General features: G+C 34.9%; 1 protein-coding gene across 1 annotated transcript; it reads left to right on the top strand.

Annotated features, from left to right (window-relative positions):
- Nucleotides 1-7,318: 7,318 nt before the first annotated feature.
- Nucleotides 7,319-8,879, top strand: LOC128236844 (uncharacterized). Its single transcript, XM_052951968.1, has 2 exons — nucleotides 7,319-7,427; nucleotides 7,597-8,879. The coding sequence occupies exon 2, from the start codon at nucleotides 7,610-7,612 to the stop codon at nucleotides 8,126-8,128; it is 519 nt and encodes a 172-aa protein (XP_052807928.1). The 5' UTR covers nucleotides 7,319-7,427; nucleotides 7,597-7,609; the 3' UTR covers nucleotides 8,129-8,879.
- The last annotated feature ends 2,906 nt before the right edge of the window (nucleotides 8,880-11,785 follow it).

The raw sequence follows: 11,785 nt of genomic DNA, 5'->3' as shown, positions 1-11,785 counted from the left end.
AGGGGGGGGGCAAATGTCCGCCCCCTCGAAAACGGCGGGGGGGCAAATGTCCGCCATGGTTCAAAAGGGGGGCAAACATCCGGGGGGGGCAAATGTCCGGGGGGGCAAATGTCCGTTTACCTAATTTGAGATATATGCGAGTAGTAAATTAAGTGGTCCATAATTCGACCCCCGAGGGCCGTATACTGTAGTAGACCAATGCTTTGCTTACTTAGGTAACATTTTGAAATACATGTATAAAAACATATTCCGGGATAAACATTCACTGAATGTCAGCCAGTCCATATAAATTGTTCTGGTTTTTTACATGGAATAATAATGCACAGGCGTTTTCAATATAATAATTATAAACTGTTTAAGAATAGATATTGAGTAATTATCGAAAATGACCAGCTAGATTAAGAAAGACGTTAGAGGTTCTCTCTTCTATACTTGAGTTGAAGGCACTTACGTGTCTTGCTTCGGCAACAATAATGCACAGGGCCATTACGGCAACAACAACTACGAGTGTCTTCATCTGAAACACACATAGGAAAAAAAAGAAAAGGTGGTGGGGTGGGGATTTTTTGCTTATCTAGAATTTACCCTTGCTTTCGACCTGGCCCATTCAGCGAGCACAGAGAATGAGACTCGACTGACCTGTCAAAAATATGGTTTTGTCGTTCACTGCGGACACTTGATTTGTTTCCGAGCACAGGATCGCTTTAATGCGTCTTTGTCTAATTTTGCCTTTATATTTAGTAGTATGAGTAAAAATACAATATAAAAATAGAGTGTTAGGTTCCTGCGTCTCTTAAGTATCCGTCAAAAGCAATATAAAGTATGATGACGCTTAGCGGTCAAGTATTTAGAAAATGGAAGTGAATGTTTTATTTGTATCTGCAATTTATTACAAGTTATTGAGTATTATGAATATTAAATATTTGATGATAAGCAAAATGTACATTTAATATATAAAAATGACACCATGCAAATTAAAAATAAAATAAAATAAGAAATGCAAAAAAAAACCTGAAATAAAGTTAATGTGACGTACCATTTTACCTTAGTTCCTGAACTTAAAGCACTTTGTAGTTTTCTTCTCGGTGATATATTCCTTGTTAGTTCCGAACAGCAGGCTAATAGCGATACTGTTGAATGTATTTTGTGTTGGGCTCGGAGCGCAGCGCCCATTTATACCCACCCGACACCCCAACACCCGAAATTGTGACACCCGTCTCAAGATGTCATCTAAAGGTGAAAGATTGGGCAAACAATTCCCATTTATGACATTACTGTTCGTGAGATGATATTCGATATTCATAAATGGGAAAAGAAATTGTAAAAAAGTATGCCCTGAACAATGCACCTACTGCGTTATTCAATACAAATACAAATGTACATGACTTGGTGTACGATATTTAAAGTAATTATTGGAATTGTAATTCAGATATACACGCTTATTCAGCAAATAAGACCACTCTAAACCTCATTTGAAAATATTATTGGTAGTTCAATAAGAAAAAAAATACATACTTCAATGCTATGTCATGAAGCACGCCATGTTATCAACATTTACCATCATCAAAGTACACGCTGTTTTTTTCTCTGTCTATTATACAACATAAAATTCCATAAGTATGGTATAATTGAATCCTGTTCACACATTGTGGTGGCACAGAGGTGACATCCGCAACACTGTATTAATATTGTGGGCAAAATTTAGAAACTTGTGGCCACAAATTAGTAAATCCGGACTGCCTGTTCCCGTACCACGCACATGAGCGCCAGATGGTGGTACGGGATGAAAGTACGGGATGGAAGTACGGACCCCGCACACGCAACGTGAACGACATGGATGTACGAACCTTCCCGTACACGCAACGTGTACGGATGCATGTACGGACCATATACGGGATGGACCTAGGTAGAGTTTGACCGTGTTAGACACAGATGATAAGAAATAACAACATAGACATAGACATATGGAAACTACTATTTAGATAAATTCATAAGATTCAAAAATAGCATGTTTGGGTAATCAATGATAAATTTCATCCTAGATCTGCCTTAACATTATCCTTGCATTATGACATTTGCTCAATCAAAATTTAGTATGATCAAAATTCCTATCTTGTCAAACAACAATTTATACAGACTGTTATAACAAACATCAAGAACACATTACACAACTAATATGAGGTCCATTCTGCGATTTCTAGGCTTCAGGCATTAGGTAAAATTGCACACGGACATTAGGTCACTGAAAAATGAAATTATACAAACACAACAAGCTTAAAGCTGGGAGACATTTGAAATGCAGATTTGATTATAATACAGCAATATGGCAAATTAATCCTGTCTAAGTATAGATTTTTTGAAGATGCATTCTCGAAGCATTAAAAACTGTAATCTTTGGCAGCTTTTTTAGCATTTAAGATATGTATTACTGTGATATATGTGCTTGAATTGAAGGAATTTCTACAAAAGTTAAATCTGAGACAATTTTTTTTTTTCAAAACGGTCCATCTGTGAGGGTGCAGCTTTAAACAATTCAACCAGTCCATTCCCATATTTGATAATAATACATAAACGAATATCTTTGTCGTACATAACATTTTTATTAAATATTGTCAATGTATGCCAACTAATATTTAATCAAAGTAAATTTAATACATATCTTGTATTAATTCACAAAGGCATACTTATCTATTAGTTTGTTCCCACCCTTAATCAGCGAGCCAAAAATTGTCTTATGTCAAAATGTCAATCCTTTTAGATTGCCAGCTTTATACTGATGTGCATTTATTCTACTTAAAAAAATCTTAAGCGCATAATGTATCTTATTCCGCAAAACACCCTGTGCGAGGGTTTGGATGAACCTATCTTACACGTGCGGCTATGGTACATTTGTAGATGCTTTTTCTCCCACCTTAAACAAAATAAAGTGTAATTGTATTTTTTCGCTGGAATTCTTTTGTACGTAGTGAAAATAAATGCGTATGGATATGTGATAATTCGTGGTTGTCATGGATATACGCGCAGTGATTCAGATTATGTTAATAGTCAAATCGTTCCTGAAATAGTTCTGAGTAGAGTTCAGCATTATTTCTTGAAAGGAGCGAGAAAACTTTTTATATGGTGCCATTTAAAGCGAGAGTCATGCTTAAATAACAAATATAATAGCAAATATACATATTTTTAAGTGTCCGTGCATAAATTAATGCTGTTTAATAGCTAGTGTTATTATGATTTTGATTATTTTTAATAAATTCTTTGCTTTTTTATTACAGGATCTGTATTCAATAATTGGGAAAATATTACGAACTTTAGGGGAAAATGAACACATTTACATTAGGGGAAACGGCCTTTAAAAGGCAGTAAATTGCACCAAAAAAACACACTGTTAATTGAAATAATTAAATTGAGACAAGATTAATATATTGCGTGTAATGTTTAAGTTTCGTTTAGGTATTGTTACATTTAACATATAACAGCTGATCTACATTGACACAGATTCCTCTACACGAATGAACTAAAGTTGCGATCCTTCTTAGAGATGAAAAACATGACTCGGATTTCCAGCATTTATAGACCAAAGTCTTTGTTTGATAAGAGCTTTTCATCTTTAATGCAGGATTTGAAGATTGACAATGCATGTTCAATAACGGAAACAGTCCATCACCACCAGCGACCTAAGGAGTACCCACACTGTCTTCAAGTCATCCAATTGAATGGAAAAGATGTCATAAGAGGCAGGGACTTCACAAACCTATGTAAAACCTGTGTTGAGATAGTTATCAAATCCGACACCCTTAATGCTGACGAAGGTTCCATCTATGACGCCCTCGTCCAATGGGGTGAAGGACGATGCGCGCGCAACAAGATCCAGCCCTCGAAAACCAATTTCAGGGAAGCAGTTGGGGAGCTGATTTACCATGTGCGGTTTTGCAGATTAGACAAAGAAACATTTGTTTCAAAGATCTATCCCAATAATATTTTGCCGACAAAAGAGAAGACATTATTGCTTGAAATTTTAAAAGGCCATGGAGAAGGATTACCTGAAAAGTTAAAGATTGGCCCTCGAGAAGGTGCAAAAGCCCTTTCAATTTGCTCTCTTTAGAGGTTTAGTTTAAGCCTTCTATAAGCGGTCCACACCTAAATCCGTGTATTGTATTTGTTGTACAAATGATTGGGCCAGAGGCCATATATCATAAGAAATATATCTTGATATCTATCTTAAGCCCTAGTTCAATCCTTCTTTAAGTGACACACCCCTGCCCCCGCAAAAAAAATAATAATAATAATAAAAATAAAAAAATATAAAAATAAATAAATAAATAAAAAAATAAAAAAATAATATTTTGTTTAATAATAATCGTGTATAGTACACAACCTCTGTGTATTAACCTTATTGTCTTATCAGATCTCCGATCTGAGTAAACACAGCTCAGCAGGGGATGGTCATGTCAAACGGGCCTTTAATCTAATTGCCTTGTGCCGTCTTATCAGATCTCTGATCTGAGTATCCTGCTGTGAAGTATTGGATGTTTTATTATAGAAATTGACAATACATCTTGTCTTTTAGTTGTTGTTGTTATCAAATGATAATCAATCAATGTCAGAGCCTGTTGAAATACGTCCAAATGAACTATATCCGAATAAACAGTCATTAAAGGCGCTGTGTGGCGGCTGTTAACTGTCGCCCCATAATTTGTACACAAATCGTCTATTGCCTGGTCATTCGAGATCATTTAATATGTCTATAAATTGGCTAATTTCAAAATTAGTTTGGTACTAGTGGAACTATATTTGTCGAGCTTCGATCTACGATCCAGGTCGAAAATTTATTTTCGATCTTCACTCTTCGATCTAAGTCAATAATTCATTGTCGATCTACGATGTACGATCCAGGTCGTCATTTTTTATGTTGTTTTACTTTGTTGATCTACGATCAAGGTCAACCAATGTTGATGTACAGCAGGTTGTCGATCTACGATCTCCGATCTAGGTCGACAATATTTCTTGTATGTTAGTTTGTCGAGGTACGATTTTTGACCTAGGTCAACCGATCCAGATGTCAGTTTTAGTTTCGATCTACGATATATGATCTAGGTCGACAATGCATTGTCGATCCACGATCTACGATCCAGATCAACAATTCATTGTCGATCTACGATCCAGGTCGACAATAGTTTTGATTTTTTTTACTTTGTCGATCTACGCTCTGCGCTCCAGGACAACCAATTTTATGTATAACAGGTTGTCGATATTAGTCGATCTACGATCTAACACCCAGCTCAGCCGATCCAGATGTTCATTCTATTGTCGATATACGATTTATGATATAGGTCGACAATGCATTGTCAATCTACGATCTACGATTCAGGTCGACCAATTTATTTTTCTTTATGCTGATGTACGATCTACGATCTACGCGCCAACTTCACGCACCTACAAAAACATCTATTATATATGATTATAACATTTTATAAGGCATTTCCGATATTCCATGCCATTTTTGACACCACGTGTTAAAGAATCTGTGTTAAGCTGCTTATAAATTAGTAATCCACGATTTTTTACATAATGGTTATAAGAATGACGTACGACGCTGTTCCGGAAGTTTGCCGGTCGGGCTGTCGTCAAACTCCAAACTCAACCATGAAAATGAATTACTATAGTTGGAGTTGTTTGAGTTGATATACTGTGGTCAAACGTGTTATATACGAATAAGCATGGAATTGTGTTTCATGTTCAAGGCCACTGTTACGAAAAACATAAAAAGAAAAACGGTTGAAACGGAAAACCTTTAGTTTTGGTTGACATATTGTGACCAACTTTGGTATTTAGGGGAAAAAAAGGAAACCTGTCGTTTGTGGGTCAATCGGGATCATTAGATATGTCTGAATGATAATTAAACAACGACTACTACTAAGCCGGAGCAAGTGGTCGTTGCTGTTAGCATTATACATATAGATATGTTTGTTTCCTCGCCCAGTGTGGGCACAAGCGCTCTTGGCCCTCTGCACATTTTTCACTTTTATCTATGTGCCCTTCACCCATTCCCATAGTTCAAATAAAATTTGCAACTCTAACATATTTGCCCGTAGATAATCTATAGCGGATCGCGCTTTGATTTAGAAAGTCATACAGTTATTTGTTGTAAATACTCAACGCTATGTCCTTCTCAATTCGTCGAATGCCGCAACAAGTAGCGCGGTGCGTTATTGTCTTGACGACGCTGGTAATGGTAACTTGACTCAAGTATTAAGACTTGAAATAGCCCAGAATGACCTCCTACTATTTCTTTTCATTCCGTAAAGTTACTTTCCTCACTTATGTTGCACTTTCATAAATAATTCAAGAATCGTGACAGCGCATCATGTTAACATTTCCATATCAAATTATTGGCCTTTTCTTAATCTGCAAGTGAGGAACATTGTGCGTTGCTATGCGGTATAAAAAATTTTAAGTGATTAAACAATACATGGCGATCTTACATTAACAAACATTAACTCACTGGTTTCAAAAAATAGGTCAGCAGTTGTGTCATTTGTCTCACAGTTTGCTGTTTTAGACTTAATAATCTAACAAGCGTTTAGGCTGACTTTACCTGTAGTATTGACCTAAGCCCTCATAATAACGACATCTGTGTTATATGCTCGACATTTGCTCCAAGTTTGCATCAAACAGTTTTATCTTGAGCTATTAATTTTTATTATGCAAGGCTAGGGAAAATAATTTTATCATTGAGTTAAAAGGGGTCGTTGCTGTGTTTCATCACTGTCAGTGAACAGCTTCGATCCAATCGAGGTTGCTTTTTTCATATTTTGGATGAATTTTGTTCTTCAGAATATTTTTTGTTAAAATTTCATCTATCATTAACGCCATATTCATACAGAACTTAAGTGCTGTTTGAAATTGTGAAGGCTCAACTTCCGTAGCTTGGATCCGAAAGTAGACGCTGTTGTTCTGAGAATGATAAAATCGTGCCTCAATAAAAACGCTATAATTAATCTCAACGATATATTGATCACTTTTTATTTTTTATAGGAAACACGGTATTTCTACCATTTAAGACGATCATTGTTCTCCGTAAATATTTTAGGAGCCTCCAGTAATTTTATATTTGTGCGTTTTCAGCTATCAAATATGGGGCCTTGTTATCAGTTATTAATATTTTCCATAAATGCATTATTTATTAATAGTAAATGGTTTATCACTCAAAATTAATGTGTGTTATTCATGTGTATGTATTCATTTTAAATACGAGTATCACTTTAACCAAATTGCAGGCATATAATTTACACATAAAACATATTGCGCAATAACGTTATCAAAATCGAAAGTACGATTTCAAATCGAAAGTTCAGGTACAAATATTGAGTCACCCTAATTAGTGATTCCGAAAGTAGGCGGTGGTTTATTCAATTGGGAACTAACAGGTATTACTAGAACTATCACAAATGAACAAATACGAGTTAAACATAATATTGTAATAATAAGTAAAATATTGTGTTAATTATGGTTAAGACATGACGTAAACATGCTCCATTTACAATAGCATTGTAATAAAACCCATGTTTAATCATGTTTGTTTTTACGTATATGTAGATTTCGGTTGACAATGGTTCTGGGGGCGTATTTATACCGTCTTCTTAGATCAGATGAAGATACAAACAAAGATCTCGTTGCCAGAAAACCGACTGCTACGGAAGTAACTGTTGAATCGCACATAATGGGGAAGAAAGACTCTCCCTATATTTCTACGTGTGCTAACAAAGCAACTGTTGAGATGTTTGTCGGTTTAGCAAAGAAGAAAGACGAGAAAAAGAAAACCAAAATAACTCGTTATACCGTTGTGCAGATAGATGTCGAGAAACTTAAGAAAGCAGGCTGTTCAGAGATCATCGATCTCACAGACCCGGACATTCTAGACAAGGAAATAAAGGAAAGCAACAAGCGCGCCAGGAATTACGCAACCAAGTATAAGGAAGTCTTAATTAAGAGCAAAGTACCCGCAAGCTGCTTCACCGTCCTTCCAGAGTGCGAAGAATCAAGTGATTATGAAATTAGCGACTACACGTCTGTGGATGATGATATCGACTCCCTTGCATCTGGTGTGAGTAAACTGTCGGCGAAATAACCTCCATTTTGAGCACCCTTAATAACGATCATTTGCAACAACATGTAACTGCTTTTTTCTATAATCATAATCGATGTTTAAAACCTAAATGTTGGAGGTATCTTTGATATGTTAGATTCTGTATCCTGTCTTCAAGTTTTAAAAAAGGATTGTTGACAATACTAGACAGTAAAAAGAATATTCGTTTGATGTTAAAACTTGTCTAAAATACAGTCTAAATAAAGAAGCCTCATGAAGTCCAGGCCCCAATATCACCAAAGTACTCATGTGAAATCTTATTTTTAATCCAGACTTATCTTACCACATTGCATAAAAAGTAATTCAAATTCTTGTTTGCTTGTACCCTTCTTAAGAATGTATTTTCTCATAGATATGATTACCTTTTGTTAAAACATCAAAGATAACTAATTTAATAACATAATTACTGTACTTGAGTTATTGTTAAAAATTGAGGGGTACTTATTAACCTTTTTTGATGTATGTAATAGTTTCTTTGGAATATTGACCTTTGTCAGCAACACATTTAATGGGAGAAAGCTCTTTTAAAAACAGTAAAAACATATACGATTGTGTTGATGTCACGTGGTAAAAGGAATTGAGATTGAAATTTGAATTATGTATTTTTGTTATAGTAGCCGTAATGTGCAGTAAAGTAAAACCTAATATTGTTTTATTATAATGTTCTTCGTTTGAATAATAACTTTTGTCGTGAATGTACACTATTCTTAATAAACAGCAATATTATACTCTACACAGTGATCTCAATTAATCGATTCCCTGAAATGTTTAGATAATATTCTTTATCTATTTTTAAGTGTTACTTGAAGGTTTCTGTCGAATCTTTTCTATAGTAATGCTTGGCAAAAATTACATTTTTAAGTACTAAAACCTAAACAAACCAGCTTAATATACAAAAATAAATATATTTCAGCGTACGATCTTTATTTTATTTCACGAGTGTCATAGAAAACATATTTTCACGAGGGGTAAGTCACGAGTTAAATTACAACTTGTCTATGACTGAGCTTCCCATGGGGTGTCCCGCATCTGAGGTTTTAATAGCCGAGGACGAACACTGTCGTGCATTAACCAGCTTGTGGAGAAAAAGTTCTCCAATAATATTTTTTAATTATTTACTCGAAAACAGTGTAAACAATTTATACATTAATCATTTAATAGTATAAACATTCACCAATAAACTTTTTGTAGTGTAATTAACGACAAACTAATCAAAAGTAATGCACGATTTAACAGGGCATGAATACATTGACCAAATTACAGTTGGTCGTCATTTACTGAATGCATATTTGAAAGGTCGAACGTGTAAGCACAACAAACATGGATTAACATTGGATTAGAATCATATTTCCATGTTTTAAAGTTTGTTTTATGATACCTGTGTATTCAATCACCCTCACTGTCAAGAAATCAGTCTAGTCGTTATCCAGATGAAGAGTAAAGACCACGCTTCGTTGTTTACACATTTGGAGGTGTGGTTGTGTATTTTAGATTTTCAGGAAATTGTTATGTGAATTTTCCTTTGAGACCACAACAAATTGATCAGTTGTTCGTCGAATTTATCGCATCTCTTTTTTCCGTAATGCAAAAATATACTCATGTTTACAAAATAAATGTTAATTATATGCTTTAAATTTGTTGATCAACGGTATTCATGCTTCTCTCGACAAACATAAAAGCTTTGTTTTCAAGAAGTAAATCTTTATATGAACCGACAAATTTCACCATTCTCGGCGAAAAGGTAAGTCGATAACTTTAGAATATCAACAATAACGAAAAAAACCCAAACATTTTCTTGCGTAGAACGTATTTGTCATACTGTCTGAACTGTGTGCTTAACATATACAGATGGTAATACTATCCTGAAACTTTACCTGAAACCAGGTTGATTAAGACCATATGGTACAGTCGTTAATGTAGTGGTAAATTACTGTCATTCCTTTCGGACATGCTGAGGTTTCGGACATCATTTAGCGGTTTGAAATATCATGACTAACGGATGATTATTATCCATTTTATTTCATGAGGCAAACCTATGAAAATATTTCTAGGTACCTTAAACAGAAAGAGGCATTCTGCGAGGCAGTTACATAATATGTTCTGCGTCTTGGGACATCAACAAGACAATACATTGGATGGACAAATTTTATCAATCATTGCAGTAAACAGATTGTTCTAGAGAATTTGGAGTTAAAAAGTATATAAGGATTTGATAATGATTCAAACTCTGGTCACATGCTTGGGGCAAAAGCGAACATCGATGTGCATTTCATTTTATTTTAATATCATATTTTCAATCAGTTCAAGCATGTTTGTCCAACCTATCACTTAACTTGTGTTAGATTGCTAAATGCTCTCGACGGTTACATTCAGAGCATTCATTACATCGTTTGTCATTGTTCCACATAATCTATTTTTCTCGAAAAGTGTAATTCTACTTGATTCATTCATTCACCAAGGTTTTAAATGTAATTACTTTTAACAGCCATCATTCTCAAACACCATCAGAGATATTTTCTCGACATGGTCTTTTAACTTCATCATGATATCTTTGAACAATATAATGGTATCAGGTTTTGTGATTGTCCTTCAACGTTATTGAATATACTCCATTTACGGTGACGTTACCGTAAATTGAGTGTATTCAATAACATTTAAGGATATATCACGAAACCTGATACACGTTTATTGTGATTTCGAGATAGACGGGGCTGATTGGAAAGTTCCTGGGGGAAAGATCGGTTCAGACGACTTTATATTCCATGGTTGGAGTACAAACAGGACTTTCGTCAGCCAGATGGCAAGCTGAGGCTTGGTAATGAACTGTTGCATCAGTTTACACAAGACAAACCGAGGCAACTCAGAACTGGTACTGGATACTATAACGGGAAGAACGCATATGCCAAGTATTTTTTTTAATTCAGATTTATTTCGGAAACAAATATACTACCAGTTTGAGGTAAGAGGATAAAATGGGAATGTGGAAGATTCCTTTAATTGGTTAAAGTCTTATAGTGATAATAAGGGTGTGGATAATATATAATAATAGGCGAAGCTTTACAACAAGAGACAACGACAATAAAATGCACACTCAAGCAACTATGCATCGGTTTATCAGAGCTGTTGGTGGTTATATGAAAGTCACGAATCGGGTTTGAATGGCATATATAAAAGAAGGAGAATAGCTTGGCAAGTAATTATTTGGAACTCGTTTAGCAACCTGTCTTGAATTTTGTCAAAATGAAATTCCGATAAAAACACCAAGCCTTCGGAACCCATCGTACAATTGTTCATGGATTTCCGGTTTGGTCATTGTGCTCAAAACCGCAAGAACGCAATTAAAATGGAAATCAATCGTTAAATATATGTTTTGTTTAAATTGATTTGCTAGATGTATTTGCATTCAGCATATACTTCTGTTTTTTAAGAGCGCTGTAAAATTTTGATTTTCCATTTCCTTTAGTTTTTTTTATTTCCGTATATAAATGTAAGTGTTCGACATAACTTTACATCTCTAGTATATGTTACATTAACAGAAGTCGATGTATACATTCCATATACATGTTTGTAGGTATGCAATCTACACACACATACCTAATACATGTTTCACACAAAGATACATGTATATGCGACAGCAGT

The sequence above is a fragment of the Mya arenaria genome, chromosome 6 (genome assembly GCF_026914265.1).
Source record: "Mya arenaria isolate MELC-2E11 chromosome 6, ASM2691426v1".
In the NCBI taxonomy this organism is placed as follows: domain Eukaryota; kingdom Metazoa; phylum Mollusca; class Bivalvia; order Myida; family Myidae; genus Mya; species Mya arenaria.
Note: the sequence above shows the minus strand (reverse complement) of the source record. Positions and strands in the feature narration are given on the sequence as shown.

What these genes read in the sequence shown, in the direction of transcription:
- LOC128236844 (XM_052951968.1), top strand. Translation starts at nt 7,610, where the DNA reads ATGGTTCTGGGGGCGTATTTATACCGTCTTCTTAGATCAGATGAAGAT.